The 20,627-nt window shown below is 42.7% G+C and overlaps 2 protein-coding genes and 1 long non-coding RNA gene across 5 annotated transcripts; 1 reads left to right on the forward strand and 2 right to left on the reverse strand.

Moving 5' to 3' along the window:
• Window positions 1-8,407: 8,407 nt before the first annotated feature.
• Window positions 8,408-10,761, forward strand: LOC127341232 (eukaryotic translation initiation factor 3 subunit G). The gene is made up of 2 exons (XM_051367023.2): window positions 8,408-8,911; window positions 10,035-10,761. Exons 1-2 carry the CDS (start codon window positions 8,581-8,583, stop codon window positions 10,574-10,576), a joined length of 873 nt encoding a protein of 290 aa, XP_051222983.1. The 5' UTR covers window positions 8,408-8,580; the 3' UTR covers window positions 10,577-10,761.
• A 2,348-nt stretch (window positions 10,762-13,109) lies between these two features.
• Window positions 13,110-16,346, reverse strand: LOC127341230 (uncharacterized). 3 transcript variants are annotated; one of them, XR_007875360.2, is made up of 4 exons: window positions 15,877-16,343; window positions 15,389-15,543; window positions 14,165-14,375; window positions 13,110-13,612 (listed from the first exon to the last, which is right to left on the reverse strand). It is a non-coding gene; the product is annotated as an uncharacterized lncRNA (long non-coding RNA). The 3 variants fall into 3 exon arrangements; XR_007875361.1 differs by having other exon boundaries at window positions 15,393-15,543; window positions 15,877-16,342; XR_007875359.1 differs by having other exon boundaries at window positions 14,165-15,543; window positions 15,877-16,346.
• A 1,542-nt stretch (window positions 16,347-17,888) lies between these two features.
• Window positions 17,889-18,705, reverse strand: LOC127338149 (uncharacterized). Its single transcript, XM_051364387.2, has 2 exons — window positions 18,284-18,705; window positions 17,889-18,002 (listed from the first exon to the last, which is right to left on the reverse strand). The coding sequence occupies exons 1-2, from the start codon at window positions 18,675-18,677 to the stop codon at window positions 17,965-17,967; spliced, it is 432 nt and encodes a 143-aa protein (XP_051220347.1). The 5' UTR covers window positions 18,678-18,705; the 3' UTR covers window positions 17,889-17,964.
• Between the last annotated feature and the right edge of the window lie 1,922 nt (window positions 18,706-20,627).

A 20,627-nucleotide genomic window follows, 5' to 3' on the forward strand; every position in this document is an offset into this window, starting at 1 on the left:
TGCCCGATGACTGGAAATTGGGATTTACAATTACTAATGAATCTGTTTAATTCTGCTGATGTAGAGCGTATCTCTCGGATCCCTCTCAATTCTGGTTTTGATGACTTCATCGCATGGGGCGCCACTTCTTATGGGAGATATACGGTAAAATCGGCTTACTATTTACAATGGAAACATCAATTTGGCCGTTGGGCGCAACAGTTGTCTCTGCCTGGTTCCTCGGCCCAAAACCCTATGTGGAGTTCTATTTGGAAATTAGAACTTCCAGCCAAGATTAAAATTTTCGCCTATAGATCCCTGCATGGCATTATTCCTCTAAAGTGTGTCCTTGCAAATAGACATATTGGAGTGAGTAGAGAATGTCCTATCTGCCAACTTGATGCTGAAGATGTTCGTCACCTTCTATTCCTTTGACCGGTTGCTAAATAACTTTGGGAAACAATGGACCTGCAGCATGTGATAACGGAGGCGTTGGCTGTGGACAGGTCCGCATCTGCCATTTTGGAACATATAATGTGCACTCCTGATAATGATATTCAAGGTTTTACAACGGTGAACCTCAAGGAGGTCGTCATCACGACGTGCTGGTACCTTTGGTGGCTGCGGCGCCAACGGACCCATGGTGAGTCTACCCCGCCCATGGTTAAGTGTAGATTTTCGATTCTATCTATAGTGGCAAATTCTCTTAAGAGTCTATGTCAAGCAAAGTCAAAATGAGGTGGCTAGATGGACTAGACCGGAGGCTTCACACGTGAAGCTGAATGTGGATGCCTCTTTCCATGATGATCGAAGGGCGGGAGCAACGGGAGCTGTGATTTTATTGCGGCATCAACCTCTTACTCGCAGGGGATCGACACATCGGTGATGGGTGAGGCTGTGGCTCTGAGCAATGGCTTGGACCTTGTTATAAGAATGGGATGTAATAGATTGATGATCGAGTCTGACTGCTCGGAGGTGGTGGAAGCATTCAATGACAGGGGACAATGGTGGAGTGCTCAAACAACAATATTTACTGAGTGCGTTGACAAGATGGCGACTATTGGGTGGGTCTCGGTTAGACATATCCACCGTGAGGCCAACCAAGTTGCTCATGTCTTAGCTCAGGACTCTTATACTAGTCACTAGTAAAAATACCCGTGCGTTGCCACGGGACGCAAATTTTATTTCTAAATACACATATATAAGGAATATATATTTTCTTACAGAAAACAAATTCCTTCTAGCAAAGAACTTCAATGGAATCATCTTTGTCCACACTATAGTTCAACTCTAATCACCGAATCATTGTAGGTAGCTCACAAAAAATGCAAGAAACTGGGCATCTAGTGATAAAACGAAAATACTGTTATATTTTTCAACCAAGTAGTTACATAAATCTCGTTCCTTGCCCAAATCTATCAATTAAAAAGCAACATTAACAACGCGCGATCTATTAACAGCTAGACCCTTATTTAGGCTTCCAAGCCTATACTTCAGCTTTATTTTTGGCTTGCAATGAATGCTCACTTTTTTCTTGCCACTTCAGGCAGCACCCTGAACCCACTTGATTCTCTCCCTCCTTGGTTCCTTGCTGCATATCTCTTTCCACACCACTACATTGCAGGAAATCAAAGACTCCTCTTACTTCTTTCTTCATCTTATCAATGTTCTATGCCATTATTGCTTTTGGGAGATTAGAATAATAAAAAACCAGTCTCATGAAGTGAAAGTAGAAGGAATAAAATGTTGTAGCGAACCAACAGACAACATACCATATATAATCATTTTCGAGGTCATAGGGTGTCTCATGCAGCCATTCCTTATCTATATTTTGATCATGTTTGAAGTGGCACATTAGATACAAAAGAATGGTTCTTAAGCCGATCTGCAACTACATATATCTGACCCAATCCAAGTAGACGAAAAAACTACAATAGAATAAAATGGTATAAATTAGCTTTTCTTTTCAATGTTATATCTAAAGAAAGTAAATGAAGAGCTTTAACTACTCAAATCAGTTCTAAAAGTGTGGTGTTTCTAAGAGTTGCGGAGAGAAGGAAACAAAAGACTAAAGATTATTATCGAGTCTTTTCCCCACCTCTCCCGAAAGCTCTCCTCTCTCCCACTGCTTTGAGAGTCGGCCTCGGCAGGCCGGGCCAATCTGACGTCCTCCTCACCGGAGTAGCTGGCTGGGGATGGACAAGGAAGGGCGCCGGATCTAGGGTTGTAGATAGTAGGCTCAATAAAAGTAGGTTTTTGTTGTCTCGGCATCATGATGGTTGTTGGCGTTCTGCCAGGAGGATGGCATGGGATCCCTCCGGCCGGATTCTGTGCTGGCTGGTGCTCCTGCTGCTTGCCGCGGCGCTCCGATGGACGGAGACAGATGCGGTGACGAGAGGAGCTGCAGCCGCCTCCGTGAAAAAGACTGGTGTCCTTGGCGAAACTGCTGCTGGCGGTCGGTGGTTGAAGTTCTCCTTCTCTGCTCGCCATGGTGGTGAGTGAGGAAGAGATCTTCACTTTCCGTTTTGCTGGTGGTGGGATCTGCGACAGGGGAGCTTTGAAGCTGCTCCCAGGAGAGAATCCACGGCAGCTCTTCCGCAGCTGCCGTCCAAGATGGCCGAAGGGCGGCCGCTCCAACCCTCTTCGTCGACTTCGGTTCTCTCCGGTCGACGATTGAAGGAGAAAAGCAACCTCCAGGCCTCAAGGCCAAGAAGGAGGCCCCTCAACCCCACTGCAGTTGGCTTCCGGCGCCTCGCCCCAAGTGGTTCCGTCCCCGCGGCGTTGCGCTTGACTGCTCTGCGATGAAGCGATGCGGTGGTGAAGGTGGAGCTGGACCCGATGGCTTTTTTAGTTTTTCTTTCAGGGTCTGTTGTGCAAAAATTAGGGGCCTGTTTGTATTTTCCTTTCTCTTTTGGTCCTTCATGTACTTGTATCTGCCACCGCTTAATGAGAGCTTCTAGGTCCCTCTGGGACCGCCCAAAAAAAAAACTAAATAGATCAATGTTGGGAAAGAAATCATACTACCAGCAGTACAATATTAGATCTACACCTGCTATATTTCACAAAAATAAGCAATTTACATTTTTCCTTGTGGCCTATTCCCTACAAAGAGTCAGTAACTTGGGGTGGACAAGATATTCCCTACAAAGAAATATATATGTTTTGAGCATGGATTCGGGTTCAACTAATGTTAATTTTGTATTGTGGGCATCGCAGAAACGAGCAAGAAAACTAAGAAGTCTACCTCAGCAAATCATGATTACCAGAGATGCAACTTGCACCAATATTGACATTACACCTAGACGATAAGCAGATGAATCATCATGCAGCAACTGATGCAATCTTAATTTTGAACACAAATAACTTTTCTGATGCTCATGTCTACATGTGGTAAATGCAAGAGAAACATTAGCTTCATAAACACTCCTTATACAGTTGTACCTGGTATCTAGAGAATAGAATAGAACTTCTCCACGGTATCTTAACACAACTATCATCCATGATTACCTTTCCTGGTAATACCATTTTTTACAGTAGGAAAATATCTACTACTTAAAAAGAAAGCAAGAGTATATACACAATGGGTACTATGTTACTTTGTAGTGCTAAAATGTGCGCTATAAAGAAGCAATGCAGTAGTTCATAATTCAGATGAATCAAAGAAGAATCGAGCAAAGGCATACTAAGTGCACAGGACAGCAACAAATGGTATTCCGAAAAAATTACGGACATATACACGATCTACTTTGCTTGATCAAGATATAAATCATTTTAGAGAAGAACTTGTGAACCAATTGCTTGACAAATAGCTTTATGGTAGCCCGTAACCTACAACAAAGGTTCCCCATGACGACATGCAATCCACTTGCAAGAATTCTTTGATCTTCACGAATAGAAGTTTTTTGCAAGATTTCAGAACTGTCAAGTTGTTGCAAGATTACATAACATAATGCATCAGTCTTTCCTGTTCCAGATTGTGCTAGTCCGGGCTCACTTTAATCTGCAAGTTTTTGCTCTAGTGAAATACATCATCTGAAAATATCTAGAGCGTGTTTGGATCAGATATCGTAAACGGGACCGACAATGGAATTGGTTAACAGAGGCATTAGCGGTGTAATGGAAAATTGCCGATTTTGTTTGGTTCAAAATGGAAAGGGATTTGATACCAGAGCGGTAGGTGAATCCTAGTTGTAAATGGGAGCCTAATCAACAAATCGGCATCAAGAGGGCATGGAAGTTAACTGGACAAAGGAGAACGCCGGCGTCGCTGCTGTGACACAGAAGGCGGGATGGAAGGTGACATGTACCGTGCCGGCGGCGGCAGACTCAGCGGAGGTGAAAACTATGGCGGTACTTGATTACAGGGAAAAACAAGCGAACCAAACACGTCCCTAATGCCAGCAAATAGGTGGTTCCGTTGCATACAAAACTTGCAACTATACAAACAAATGAGTCATAGGAAAAAAACATCATCTTTAGCATCTAACAGAATCCAGATCGTATTAATCCCCGAGTCACAAAAAAATGAGTCATAGTACTATTCGCTCCACCTAATAATTATAAACTATTCATCAATGAAATAAACCGAGAGAAGCAATTGATCTGGACTCAAGAGGACCTTACCGTAAAAGTTTCCAGTACAGGGTACATTCCACTACATCAAATTTCGCAGATGCATACAATCGAACACCTTCGTTGGGGCATCCTCCATGACGCAGAGCTCCCTACCCCCACCATGACGCGTAGCTCCCTCCCCTCCTCCAAGGGCACGACCATGGTGAGTTCCCTCCCCTTCCCCAGTCACCTCCGACCCTTCCCCTCTACGAGCTGGAGGCGCAACAGTACGGCGTGCAGCGACACATTGAGGTGTCAGCCTGTCAGGGAGAGGTGGTTGACCTGCAGCAGGCCCGTCCATGGTCATGCCGCCGCCACAAGGTACCCTCCCCTCCATCTTCTTCTCTCCCTGGATCCCTACCATGTCGGGCCTCTTTCTTCTTGACGCTCCCTCCGGCCACTGGCCATCATCCATGGAAGCCACCGGCCATGGATACAAACGATCTCAGGTTAGCAAGCCATCAACAATTTCATTTGGTATGTATGATCTCAGGGCGCTATCGGCAGCTAAGGTGTATACCATCACCTCATTAAGCATCTCAAATGCATAAGCAGATGGGTTATTCTGTCGGGTAGGAACAAACCTGAGGAAAAGGAAAAAAAATAAGAAATTGAAGTTGGAAGAAGCTAAAATTGTATAATATGCATGCAGGATTCTGAAGCCTTAAAAGGATGAGCAAATAGGTAAGTAGTACAAGGCATTGCCAATCCAAGCTAACATTGGCAACAAAATGATAAACTGATGTAGCCTGTTAGTTTCAGAGTTCAAGACTGTTAGAAATACCCACTATGTCAGATAAGCGCATAACATAACCAACCATCAAATTAACCAACAAGAGGTAGCCTGCGTTGGTTAGGATTATTTTTGTAAAAGTGCAACCAGGAACCATTCCAGCACCTTGCCACTAACATAGACACAAGCTCCAAATTTAAGATGTGCCATAACGGCAATCACCAAAACAGCCAGCAGAGGATAATGTACCCTTAGGAAGAGGGCACACCCCACATGTCTAAACAAAAATCGTAAGGAAACATCCAAGAATTTTATGTTGTCTCTATACACGTAAAAAAATATGTTACTTGATTAGTCATTCAAGTGCCATGTGTCTCTATACCCGTAATCATCATTCTGAAAACATATATCATGTACTGTGGTTGTTCCAACACAAATCATGTACTGTGATGCAATTATACAAGTGGCTATTGAGCTGCAGATCAAACAATATCATTTTTTATGACAATTAACTCCACATATATTCTTTGTGAAATGAAGGGAACTGGTTGAGATGGCAAACGTCAAAATCATAAATCATGAATAAACAAAAAATGGAAATCCTCATTAATTGAATTCTATTTTTACTTGAGATGGCACACTAATTCAAGACACAACTATTTTTACTTCCCACACCTGTATGACTAATTGACTATGCACCCAGTTAGAATACATGGAATAGTCATGGAAGCCTGAAAAATGCAATAAGTGAAGTACTTTGGTTTGCATTACCAACTGTGGAAAAATATAATCCATCCATAGTTTAGCAGGCATAAGACAAAATATTTGAGTCAGACTTAGAATTTGGATCCATCAGGGTAATATTTGGTCCCAGTTACCTAGATCTAAAAGGAAGTATTAGTATATACATACTCGTAGAGCACTTTCTTGATTGGGTCGTAGCGGATCAAAACTCGAGAAACAAGTCTACCACCGAGAGCCAAACAAATTAACAAAAAGCTAATAGATAAATCATTTGAAGGGATCATACATTGGCTGATATACCAGATAGAGCAATGGTGACAAACTCAAAACTGCTTTATATGTGCATTGTAGATAAATAATCAATGAAGCATCAAAGGTAAAGAAAGAAAATATGAGAGGTGATATCTTATCCTTCCTGTACGTAATACAAATTAGTCAATTGTGGGCAGCATCACCCAATTGCGGATACCCTGTCAACGGGATCCTCCCGATGCTAGAAACAGAATGCATAAATACATATAAATCCCCTAAGAAACAGTCACAACATAACAAACCAAGAAAAAACTTAATCACCTTCATATATCCATAAAGGTCTCCACCTATCTGATCTGGATCTGTATCCTTTCCCATCTTCTCATGGTTTTCTTATTTAAGAAGGGTGACCAGGCTTGCACTTGTTGCATGTATGCTGCAATGAGAATATCATTACTCAGCATCATTGTTAAAGCATTAAATCAAGTATTAGCTAAACCAATAGCATGGGCATCTACGAAAGTCTAATGCAGACAAAATGAAACAAAAGAAAACAGGTCATAACCAGCTCATTGTAACTCCCAATTGGCAGCGCGGTTTTCCTATACATGCAAGACTTGTGTAACACAGCTCCATTGAATGGAGAAAAGGTATGAAATTTCCTTACCCAGCCATCAGGTGTGCCACTACTGAAAATATCTATGTAATGCATGGTATCTAGTCCTTTCTCCACATGTGACATTGTCTCTAGAGTCTAGATTCAGATGAGTGCTAAGAAGTATTTGATTGCAGGTTTTGTTGCTCAGAACTGAGGCTAGATCCTTTCAAACCCATTTCCATTCTTTGTACTACAACTGCAAAAGCTAGCACAACCTTAAAGAGTAAATTGGCTATTTGAGAAGCAAAACCGGTTTGTCCTAAGAACACATAAGTGCAAGAACTCATCTTGCTCGGGGCTACGAAGCACCGATACGGCGGTACGGGATACGACAATTTCAGAAATCAGCAATACAGCGATGCGCGAGTATATATATATAAATAATAATATGCCATGTAAAAAGATAGAATAATGGGTGAGATGAGATGAAAATGCTGCCCCATTTGTAGCCTTTCCAAGTCCTCACTGACCCAATTGATCCTGCAGATGCCAGGCTGGTATCTCATTCCCTCACCAGCCCCAACAATCAAAGCATCAGCGCACATCGCGCAACCCAGCAAGGCAGCAAGCAACAACAATCAAGCATGGATAGCACAGCAGCCCAAACGTCTAGGTGTCCAACAGATCATCAAGCAGGCAGCATCAGCGCAGAATGCAAGACGGGAGCAAACACGGAGGAAGCATTTACTTTGCTGATGGCGATGCGCGCCGGTGGAGGCGGCTCGATGCGGCGGAGGGGCAATCCAGGTGGAGCCGGCTGGAATCCGGGCGGCGGCGGCGCGGTTCCGGCCGGTGGCTGCGCGACTGCTGTCGGTGGAGCCGCGATTCCAGGCGGCCGAGGATGCGACTCCAGGCGGTGGCTGCGCCTTCGATCTACTTTCGTGACAATATAACAAAGAGAGAGGGAGTGGGCTGGGAGTTAGGGTTAGTACTGCGTGTCGGCTCGACTGAGCTCTTCCTCCTCCCTACCTCACCTCCCCTCCATCCGCCTCTCTCTCCCGGCGCGAACACATACCTGCTAGATGGGACGCGAATCAGGAGGGAACGATACCTGCCTCCTCTCTCGAGCGGCAGTGGCAGATGCATCGGGAGGACGGCAAGCCGGCAAGCCCTCAACCCCATCTTCCGCGGGCGTTACTGGACGGAGGCGGCGGTGATGACGCGAGGGAGGGGAGACGGGGAAGAGAGACCAAAAAAACGGTGGGGGAGAGGACGAAAATAAGCCGACGGAGCACTCGCGAGCGATTAATTAGGCCCGGCCCGTGTGGACGATGAACGATGACGAAGGGACGAAACGTATTGGCAGAATAAGGAACTAGTAGAGATAGTTCGTGTAATTGGGTCGATGAGCCCCCTAGTTTCATTCTAGATAATCTCCTCTCGATGTAATCTTATGATGGCCACGATCCAACAAGGGCCAGCCTGTAGGTAGCCCAATCTCCATCTCCGACCTTGCTGAATAAGATCCATACCGCTCAATCCCAGCCACACATCTCCATTCCGCAACCAAACCACAGACACAGAGCCCTCCTCCTCCGCCGCTCGCACCGCCGCACCGCGAACCCTAGCGCGCGCCCCAGCGACAGCGACAGTGACAACCATGGCGGCGGCGGGGAAGATCCGGTGGGGGGAGCTGGACGAGGACGACGGCGCCGACCTCGACTTCCTGCTCCCGCCGCGCGTCGTCATCGGGCCCGACGAGCACGGGTTCAAGAAGACCATCGAGTACCGCTTCGACGACGACGGCAACAAGGTCAAGGTCACCACCACCACCCGCGTCCGCAAGCTCGCCCGCGCGCGCCTCTCCAAGGCCGCCGTCGAGCGCCGCGGCTGGGCCAAGTTCGGCGACGCAGCCAGCGGCGACGACGCGTCCGCGCGCCTCACCGTCGTCTCCACCGAGGAGATCCTCCTCGAGCGCCCGCGCGCCCCAGGTTCGCCCCATGCCCGCTTAGATCTGCGTCGATTCATCTGTTTCGATTCAACTGCTGTGTGTCAAATTAGGTTGGATTAATGATATCCATTCCATTTTAGCATTATCATTGAATCGTGATTAGCGATCTATCTAGGATATATAGAACTGTCCGCTCTCAAAGTAATGCAGTAAGCTGTCTGTGTTATGATTACTGTTTACATGCACATCTAGGAAATACATGTGTATTGCAAACAATTCTAGTCGGTATGCAATAATTCGAGGTGGACACTGGGGGAACACTAAATTTATTGGTACCTATGATATGTTTTGAAGCAATGCTGCCATTGGGAAATGATCAGAACGCTTGTTTTGCAAGCTGTTACGAAAATTCAGTTATAAATTGAGAGAAGCAAGCCGCAGTTGAATGTAATTCAGTCAGGAGGTCTAGATAGGTAATTCCGGTAACTGTCTTCTGATTGAGTTAGTAGGTAATTGAAGTACATTGGGTGCAGGCCATGTACAATGTTAGCTCGTTTTTCTTTCGTAGCACACCCACTAACCTTGCATACCGTGCCACTGATGTTTTGCTTTCTGTCTTGCCAAACATGTTGATATTCAGTTAACGGCTGCCGTGGTTAAGTAAGTTAAATGTTTTTGTTTATATAGCAGACTGGTTCCTGAATGACGATTGTTCATCACTGGGGCATCTGAACTTGTCTTTTTTTTTTCCGTAGCCCACCCACTAACCTTGCATACCGTGCCTGATATTTTACTGTCTATCTTGCTGATCATTTTGACATTCAGTTAATGGATGCTGCGGTGGTTAAGTAGGTTAAAGCTTTGTTGTTATAGACAGCACACTGGTTACTGAATGATAATTGTTCATCAATGGCGCATGTGGACTGTCTTTCTTTGGTAGCCCACCCAAAGCAACCTTGCATTACTGTGCCACTGATGTTTTACCTGTCTATTGAGCCTTCACTTGTGCTCTGCTCAAACTCTAACATGAGACTTGTTAGTATTGTTAATTTTACTAATTCCTGTTAATAATCACTTCATTATTGTTGTCCCCAAATCCATTAAACTAGCTGGCTTTTGCTCTATCTCAGTGCTCTTAATTTTAACTCCTCACTTAATTGTAGGGAGCAAGGCTGATGAACCAAGTGCGTCTGGTGATCCACTGGCAGTGGCAAGCAAGGGAGGTGCTGTTCTCATGGTTTGCAGAACCTGTGGCAAGAAGGGTGACCACTGGACCTCAAAGTGCCCCTACAAGGACCTTGCTCCTGCGCCAGATAGTCTTGACAGGCCTCCTACTTCTGATGGACCTCCAACACTGGGTGGTGGTGGTGCTTCCAAGGGATCATACGTTGCTCCAAGGTTGAGGGTTGGTGCAGTGCAGGATGCTGGACACGACATGAAGCGCAGGAACGATGAGAACTCTGTCCGTGTTACCAATCTATCAGAGGACACCCGTGAGCCCGATGTCCTTGAGCTGTTCCGCACATTTGGCCCTGTCAGCCGCGTGTATGTTGCAGTGGATCAGAGAACTGGATCAAGCAGGGGCTTTGGCTTCGTCAACTTCGTCCACAGGGAGGATGCTGAGAAGGCTATCAGCAAGCTCAATGGGTATGGTTATGATAACCTTATCCTCCATGTGGAGTGGGCAACACCCAGGCCTAGTTAGTTACTATATCTACTGCAGATATCCCATAAGTATTTTGTCAGTATGCTCGAATTTTTGTCTCAATAATTCTAATGAACATGTATGACTGAATTTTGGGTGAGTATTCAGCGTATGAGCTGAAACTGTATTCTGACCTTAAGGTTTTGAGAAGTGAATGAGCTGTTTACCTAGGTGATAATCTAAAATCTCCCGAACTGTGTGACTGAATTTTGCTTTTAGTATTCGGTCATCTCGTACTAACGGTTGCAGCTAGAGATACACGCAGGACTGGGGCGAATTGCTCAAGTAGGAGCAGCCGTGAAACAAACTGTTTTCTGAAAGTCTGAACCATCGTACGATTACGTATGCTAGGTGGAAAGTTCTTTGGTGAGATAGATCCTTCAGCAGTTTACGAGACTAGTAAACATGCACGTGCAATGCACGTATAACATTTTCGATGAATCTACATAACCCATCTTTCTCAATCTCCATTGACAACAAATTAGCCAGATTAAAGAAGGGTTTGCATGCATACAATGATACACAAATGTTATCGCACCTGTTTTATCCAGCCTTCTAGCAAAAAAGTAAGGTATTGATCTCAATCATTAAGTCAATTTCAAGAAAAGACATATAGTATATACTCCTTGATTTAAAAAAAAGTACTAAAAAGTAGCATGTTGTCGCTAATACATATTTGATTCAATATTTTGAATCCAAAAGTTGGAAATAATTTGATAGTATTTTTTACAATTATGTTCCTTACATTGAAAACTCTATTAAGAAAATCTGTTAATCAAAGTTTTTCACTTCATGTAAATGATTTACCTAATAACAGACTGTACCCACAAAAAATATTACTGAACAACATCTTAGAGAAAACCTTGGAGCAGAATGGAGATAGTAACATAGCATCAGTAGTGAACATTTAAATTTCCAAATTCTAGCAGAACAATCAAGTAGCTTACATTTGAAAACTTTGGTGTGACTTAGATTTGGAATCTGTGGCGATTTGTCCCCTTTTTTTATTTTAACAACAGTTAAACTTCTGAATGATTTACCTTCAGCTCCGTCACATCATACATTGACTTTCTTGTGAAGTACTATTGATCTGAAGGTAATCAAACTTGTAAGCTGACGCATAGCTGCACTTAAATTTGGATCCTATATGAACGATGAATATCTAAATTATGAATACTACAAAAGTCAGAATATCACAAAAATTATAATGATTTATTGTTTTATTAATAAGGAAACAAGTCAAATGATAACTTATACACTGTTCTCATAAGTGGATCACCATAACGCAAGAGGTCGAAACATAAAGAACAAAATTAACATATTTGAGGGGGCCTCATATTATAAAATTATTCGACCTATCAGTTTCTCTTTTCCAGCTATTTCAGTGAGGAGTTGAACTTGCGCTTATTGAAAACCAAGATCATAACCTGGCCACTAAGTCTTATAACTTCACAAGACACAACCATCAGTAGCAACCGGTTCCATGTTTCCTGCAAATATAAATTGTTGCATGATAGTTCTGAAAATTTGCTAATTGGTTAGGGTATGATGCACAAGTACACACTGGATGTATACAAAAATGAAGCAAGAGACTGAGCTGAATTATTCTACTCATCCCACTTATTGAGAAATTCTTGTTATTACCTCTAAAATAGAACAGTAGGCCAAAATGCATTTTATACTACACCTCCAATCGGACTGAACAAATCATAAAATAATTTAGGCTATGTAGCAGCTACCTTAAACTTGTGAGTGCTACATCATTCCTACTTAATCTGTACCATGTCCGCACATAAGGACCAAGAAGGAAGACTGGTCTGATCCAGATCAGAAAATAGTAGTACAAGACATGTGAAACATAGGGAACAATATAAATGATGTGTGCTAAGATGGAAAAGTGTCACCTCACATGTTAAATGTATTTTTGGAAGAACCACACTACCTGCAGATAAATAACAGCAAATATACTACTCTGCAGAAACTCCCTAGAAGACAATATGTTAGCCAGGTAAAAATTGAAGGAGCGGTCCCTTTTAATGGTACACATGCCTGCTAAATTATTGCACCCAATAGTCAAACTTGGCATGCTTCTTCACATTACCCCTTAAAGTTCACTTCAGAACAATGAGTGACCCGAAGATGGCAGACATATTTTAATTACAACAACATTGCGTTACAGTTGTCTACATACCTAGCAGGATCAAAAATATTACAATTTTATCATCAACTTGTTACTGAGAAAACAAAGGTTGCTAGAACCCGCACGCCCGTGTTCGAATCCTGCGCCTCCGCTGGGGTTTCATGTGCGTTAATTCGCGGAGAGGTCTCATCCTTTCTAACAACGGACAGCTAAAGGAGGGACTCCTCCCCCTTTAGTCAACGCTTAAGACCAGAACAAGCATAGCAGCATTCCGATGATTGCTTGATCTCAATCGCCATTTCCAGGAAGAAACATAACACATAATTGACAACTTGAAGGCGCAGAAAAGGAACTGAAAATAGCATGTTTTTTTATTTAATATAGCTTCGGAAATTTGGCTGCAACCATAGAAAATAATAAACAATCTGTTCTTTTTTTACAATGTAAATTCTACTAAATGATCCAGGAGAACACGCAGTCACACTACATATTTGAAAAATCCTAGGGCAAAGAAACAACTAATGAATCTACTGGTTGGTTCTCCAAGGAGTGTACAATCAGGACCGCTGAACTGATGTTTCTGAAAAAACATTTTGACTCCACATTGTGCAAGATTCTAGTGATGTTAGGCAAGCCATTCTTTTATAACTTTATATCAGGGATGAAGTTGATGTGCATCAGCTGGAGATGTGACAGTACAAGAATCGAGATTTAGCCCCCTACCAACATTTCTTAGGAAGCCCTCAAGTCTTCCATCCCTGTTCTGGTACTTGATCTTCCTTCCAGAGCTGCCATATCTGATGTGCTCCTCATCCTTGTAACACTCTTAAATGCGCTTGTTGATCCATTTCTTGAAGCCTTGCTTGTGGTTATAAGTTACTATGTCAGCCAGAGATCTGATTGATGAGCACACAAAATGGAAAACATGAGGATCCCTTCTTCTCTATTAAATGGAAACAAAATTACGTTACCATGAAAGCTGATTGATAACACAACCAAAAAATAAACTTAAAAAATGATACTTGAGGATCCATTCCTCTCTAGTTAAAGGAAAATAACCTTCACCATTGAAGCTGATTGATAGCGCACAGAAAAGAAATTAACAGCAGGATACCTACCACTGTAGTAGAAAGGAAAAGAATCATTATCAAATATTCTTGATAATAATGGGATATGAAAAGATTGTTTGTGGTGAACTTCCATCTCAACATGAGGCCAACTTGTCACGTTGTCAAACGGAAATAACCAACTCAATAAGGATTATTCAGTTTGTTATTATTACGGCATGGGAGGAGAAAGGTTTAAATAGAACAACTTTATATAGAGGTTTTCGATTTTATTTTAGTCGGATAAATACTGTACTACATCATGTGCATGGATATTTCTGCACCTGGAAGCATAGTGTAAGCAAATATCCTGGCGGTTCAAATATATATTATAATTCATACCTTGTTTCTCCAGCAGCAAGGCATCTATCCCTCTCAGCACTGACCGCATCCCAACCCTCAAGAATAAACGTACCTCCCTGACCTGCATCCTCTTCACAATTGAGATCTTCCCCTGCAACACTGGCACCAACCCTGCGTCTGCTCCAGAACTCAACCAACATCGTTGTTGCTTAAAAGAACCAGTGGAAGCATTCATCTCATACTAAAAAACCTAGGTGATAATTCAAAGATGAGAAGTTATAAATAGACAGTGACAATTTTAGGTTCCAGATGTGCAATAATTGGTTCTTGCAGATATTGCATAATTAATCATAATTTTAGGTGGTCTCCAATTGATTCAAGGTTAATGCTGGCAAGCTTGAATGTTCAGGTTTATGCACGGGGCTTTTGTACCATGTTTCCATCACCTACTAACTATTAGTGATTTGTGTAACTAAGTCGTTGTGAGATATTATTCACAAGCATAAACTATATGTGCTAAACGCTTTGGTGCAGCAGCCCATTCTTCACACCCTCAGTGTTTGCTATGCCCTTTTCAAGACCTTTGAAGACAGATCGTAAGGATAACAGCAAACATTAGTGCAGACTTTGGCCTCCCATAGAATGAAGTTATGTACACCACTCAATTATTGGCAGTGTTGGATCAGAATAAGATCATATGAAGCAAATAAAGCTGCCAACATTCATCATTGGACAAAAGAACTGATAATAACCATCAAGCAAAGGATTGTAAGTGATATTCTCATTCAATTTAACATTCCGAAATGCTGACTGAAGCAAGTTCTGTAGCATCTCTCAACATCAAGAGACACCATGAAATGTTATGAATTTGTAGGAAAAAGAGCAGCTCAAAGGAGTGTTCAATTTTTTTTAGAAAAAAGAAAACTGGTATAAGTGTCACAAGACATGTAAAACTATTTGGCATGATATATGTAAGAGTGTAAGTAAAAACAAGTTATCATATTTAACACCATACAAGAATCTGCATGTGAAAATCACGGCGCTAGGATAATAGCTTCTTATCAGACTACACTATACAAAATTAAAACTGCGACAGTTTTCCAAAATAGATATTCTAGGATGGCCCTGGCTGCCTTATTTCATATTACAATACAAACTGGACGAAGAATAGATATTAGTGAATTAATAGACCGTAGACCAGGGGTGACTAACATGTTCACATACATATTCACTCAAAGGGGATTTTAGATGGAAAAAAAATACCTACATGCACCCATGATGTGAAGTGCATAAGGGGAATAAAATTCCAACTTTCGTTTATCCAGCAGTAGCACTCATTTAATTGCTTCAAGCAATCCACTCTTTTCCAAAAAAAAAAACTAATGCTTGTGGTCTGAGATCAATAATAAAGTAGGTTCCTGCAGTATACAACAAACTGGAATTGAGCAAATCCGGATGCGTTGGAAACATTAAAGATCACATCACAGGCAGTTTATGAGAGATCACAAAGAAGCAGTTTATAATATCAATTCATTAAGAAATTGTTGCAATACGAATTTTAATCCCCAATCATATGAAATTGGTGTCTTTTTCACTTTGGAACAGACCAAGTACAAGTATCACTAATCCCCAATCAGTTAAAACTACCAGTTGCCATCCACATATCCCAATACGGCCAATGACACGTCAATTAAAAATCCTCGCCACAACATATGATGGAAATTCAATACAATTGAGGTATGGGTACAAACCGTGTCTTGATCCCGTGGAGCACGGGCAGGCTGGCTGCCGGTGCAGAGCGAGCACAAATTCAGCGCGCAAGGTGGAGCGGCCGGAACCTCCTAGATCTGATTCGTCCCATCCCGACTCGATCCGACCCCGAAGGAGAGTAAGATCGAGCTCAACTACCCCAAGCTCAAGATCGTCGAATTCGGTTTTCAATCCGAGCTTTGCGTATGGTACTTCTAGCGCCGGGAAGGACCGGAAGAACCCGTCTAACCCGACGGCGTCACCAGCATCTGCGGATGCATGAGACGGCAGGGAGGCTGTCGCAGGCAGGCTCGCGCGCCACCGGGCAGCGCGGCGATGTGTCAGGGTGAGGCGGTTCGAGATTGTGAGTGGTGACGACGGTTAAGACGGACTGCGGACGACTGCGGCGGCGTGCGCGAGGGGAGCATAATCAGCGCAGCCGTCCAAACGGTTGCGATGATGATTTTGGGGATCGTGGGTTCCCGGTTCGGTTCGATGGACGGACAATGTTCCGCCGCTAAACGTAGGAGTAATCTTGAGCGTTAATCACAATCATGTACGGCTAAGATGCGTTGGATCACCACCCTCTCTCCCTTTTAATAGTAGTGGTGATTGGGTTCAGATTGCTAATTTTCATTTTTTTACTTTGGTTTGTTTGAACCACAATTCCACACCTGTCCATCAACCACAGCAGGAAAAACACAGTTTAAAAATGTTTCCTCGCCTTAGTTTGCAATTTTGTATATATTGTTCACCGTTCTCCTATTGAGATTTTAGACAACGACCCACACGAGGAAAGAATCATGCGGCGGGGTTCAGGATTCTTATTGAGGTTTACAGAGGAAAAGTGTTTGCAGGACCCTTTTTGGGAGGAGTTTTGCCTCATAGGAGCATTTGCACCTATTATGTAAAATAATTAAAAAACAATTTTAAAAATACTAAAAAAATTCTGACATAAAATTTATGGTGTACATTCTAACATTTTATGTTTGTACAAAAAATACAAAAAAATATCCCGTACGTAGTCGTTTTGTAGCATCAAATTTGTCTTTTTTGCAGGAGACACAGAAAAAAAATTCTCGAAAGTTGTGTACAAACATAAAATATCTAGATGTACATGTAAAATTTTAAAATAATTATTTTGAAATTTTTTTACACTTCAAAATATATTTTCACATAACGAGTGCATATGCTCCTACGAGCCAAAGTGAATTTCCTCCCATTTTTGATACTATAAAGTATACTGTGTGGTTGAACAGGATATCAAAATGAAATGAAGCAATGGAATGCAATATAAATAATAGGCTTAACAGAATCACTTGGGACACATAAGTGACGTAGCGTCATGTGCAGGGGAGAGTTTTTTTTTTCGAGGTTTAGCAGGGGAGAGTTGGATCGGATGCTTCCGTTTCCTTTTGAACAACACTCGTCAAACAGTTGTGCACCTGGCAAAAAAATGTGGGGTCAAGCAAGCCTCCTATTAAAGAGAAAGTGTGTGTATCAGTCAACAATCAATCATAAGAGGAATAGGTAGAACAATAGAGATGAATCTTTGTTCATCGTACAGGTGCAGACAGTTCAGAGAAAAGAAGAATCAGAACGTCGTTCTCAAATTAAGAGGGTGTGCTAATAACAGAGCTCGGTTGGTTCATGTAAGCATCACCATAAAGATCCATGAAGTGAACATTCTTTGCCGCTCAATTTGCTTTTGGTGAAGAAATACGAAAAATCAAAATGAAAATAGTAATAGGACATAATAGGCTTAACAGAATCACTTGGAGCACATTACTCATATAGATTCGTCAAAATAAACTTTTAGTCAGTAGTGGGGTGAACTAAGCCTCCTATTAAAGAGTAACTACGGGGATCAGACAACAATCAAAGAAACAGAAGGTAGTTCTCAAATTAAGAGGGTGTGCAGCACATTACTCAGCTATATTGGGAAAAATAAACTTGTACTATTAAACAGTACTAAGAGTGCAAATCCAAACAGCAGCTCGTTTCTACGGTTCTAGAAAACTAGGCAAAAACATATTTGGAACTAGTTGGCAGGCATGGGAAATGATAACCTCGTCGATGAGCCTGAAAAATCATGTTGACGGACAATTTTGGCTGCCATGCATTAACCCTGCAAAGGAAGAAATTGAGAAAAGGGCTCCCGTCAGTATCAGAACATGCAAATGTAGAGACCTTAACATAAACAGAATATGTTCATACTAGCAGCAAACATGAACGCCAATAAATCTGGAAATTCCTTTTTTTTTTGTCTAAGAAAGGAAGCCCCATACATAAAAAGATGGTCCAAAATTTAGCTTATACTACATTTTGGGGCGAAGAATTTATAGTCTGATTAGTTTCATCTAAGAGCATATACTACTCTATATATGCTTGCTGAACACGCATACTCACCGGATCTAAGATAAACATAGCACGTAGCGCGGATGAAGCCCGGCTGCTGGTTGTGGAAGCACCCATCTAAAAGGTTCGCGCCTTTGCAGATGCCTGAGGATGGGAGGACGAGGCTGTACTGCTGCGGCGTCAGCCGGTTGGCGGCGTTTATAAGCGACTGGACCGCGCGCTCGTCGGGGATGCACCCGCCGTGGACGCAGGTCTTGATGCGGTAAACTTTGGTACTGGGGTGGCAGACACAGATACGGCCGAGCTCCGCCTCGAGCGAGGAGAAGGCGACGTCGCGGAAGACGATCTCGCGGCGAGGGAAGAGGCCGCGCCACCGGCGGGACAGGGCAGTGGTGCGCATGGCGTCGCGGGCGGATCCCAGTCGGCCGAGGATCATGTGGAGCATGTCGTTGGAGAGGGCGCTGATCCGATCCCGTCCGCCGTCTGACTGCTGCAGGGAGGATCGCCGGCGATGCCCTGAGCTCAACTCCATCGGTCGGAGCTTGCGGACGACGATACACGCTGGAGGCTTGAAGATGTACGAATTGATCGATCGCTCGAGACGGCCGCTCTGGAAGTCGGTATATATACGGTAGGGTTATTTTGTTCTTTTTACTGCACGAGCAACTTTTGGAGGCCGACCTACATGCATCTCTTTATTTTCACACTCAAAATTTGTATTTTAATTTTTTTAAATCTGAAACAAAATTCTAGCGGTGGCTAATGATGTATGGTACAATGGTGTAAAATCTCAATACAAAATAATTTCTATTCTAGGTTACATGAAATTGACAAAATCTGACATATTTTATAATCTTGAAATGTACACACTATAAAATTTGTCAGAATTTGTTATTTTTGTGTAGCCTGAAATATGCAGTAGTTTATATTAATTTTTTTACAACGTTATAGTATAAATCATTAGCTATCTGCACAATTTTGATTCGGATTTTTTGAAACTTTGAATTACAAATTCTGAGTGTTTACAAATAAAAGGCCACATGTTGAAGTTTTCCCGCGAGTGACGAGTTTATTCATGATTCACAGTTGTTGTGTTATAATCGTTTTTTCATCCCACTTGTAAAAATTGTATAGGCTTTCTATAAAAAAGCAAGCAAGTCACAATAATGGCACAATTTTACCGGCAATCAAACCCGAAAAATCCCGTACATGGAGAAGTGTGGAGAAATTTTCTTAGTCCTAAAATCGCTTGCCTGCGACACTTGTTCACATCCCTGCTCTGAAATCGTTGCACTCATGTAGAAGGTGGAGTGTGTCGGAGTTTGGGTGTGTCTGTGGTGTCTAGCAGCCTAATTGCTCTTGTGCCTTCTATAAAGATAAGGCACGTCGAAGAAAAATCGTTGCACTATATCCATTTGGTTCACATCTCTGCTCTGAAATTGATGCACTATGAGTCTATGACACTCGGTTCACATCCTTGCTTGATGTATATTTTTTTCTAAAGATCATTAAACTTTGATATGTGATGCGGGGTGGGGGCATTAAACTTTGATATGTGATGCGGGGTGGGATCATTAAACTTTGATATGTGATGCACTATGAGTCTATGACACTCGGTTCACATCCTTGCTTGATGTATATTTTTTTCTAAAGATCATTAAACTTTGATATGTGATGCGGGGTGGGGGCATTACCCCCCCCCCCCCCCACCCCCTATACTAGATCACCTTCTCGATGTACACCTTGCCGGTGGGGTGGTGTACCGCTTGTCGACTACGCACGAAGTTGGAGGATAGAAAAATGTCCTCGCTAGAGCTCTGTCTTTCGGACGGTTAGGGTTGCAGGGCGTGACGTGATGCATGATTGAATTTTCTCAACACTACCAATCCCCTTCGTGTTTTCTGTTTCAGGTCTACTGTTAACTTTTGATTAAATTGTTCTTTGCGGGACATATGCGTGACACCCCTACGCACGGTGGTACTGATGCAGATTTTCCATGCCACGATGGCCTTCATCTTCTTCAAGCTGCACTTTATCAACCGTTCCGTTTTATATTCACTGTTTGTCTTCCTTGACATTTTGCTACACGTGAACGTGTAGGTCAACCTACGTACGGGGAGTAAAGGCCAACGCCGACCTACGTACGCTAGCTATTATTTTAGCGGGGAAATACATTGGGGTACATGCTCATGCATCAAAGCCCTTCCTCTGTCGTCACGTTCACTCCTTGTGCTATCACGTCGTGACCCCATTCGCCTTGGTGATTTTTTTTTACAGAAAATTAGATAATGAGCTAAGCGTCCTAGCTAGCAACGCTGAGCATTTGTCTGGTCGTTAATAAAATTTTGTAAGCGCCCTCCCATCCAACGTGAGATGCTAATTATTTAGTTGCGGC

This window comes from Lolium perenne, chromosome 3, assembly GCF_019359855.2.
Source record: "Lolium perenne isolate Kyuss_39 chromosome 3, Kyuss_2.0, whole genome shotgun sequence".
Classification (NCBI taxonomy): domain Eukaryota; kingdom Viridiplantae; phylum Streptophyta; class Magnoliopsida; order Poales; family Poaceae; genus Lolium; species Lolium perenne.

Bases quoted from the DNA above. Each gene is read 5' to 3' on its own strand.
- LOC127341232 (XM_051367023.2), top strand. From the start codon at position 8,581: ATGGCGGCGGCGGGGAAGATCCGGTGGGGGGAGCTGGACGAGGACGAC. The intron at 8,912-10,034 runs GTTCGCCCCATG...ACTTAATTGTAG, and splicing joins CGAGCGCCCGCGCGCCCCAG to GGAGCAAGGCTGATGAACCA.
- LOC127338149 (XM_051364387.2), bottom strand. From the start codon at position 18,677: ATGCTCCACATGATCCTCGGCCGACTGGGATCCGCCCGCGACGCCATG. The intron at 18,003-18,283 runs GTGAGTATGCGT...CTTCCTTTGCAG, and splicing joins CTATGTTTATCTTAGATCCG to GGTTAATGCATGGCAGCCAA.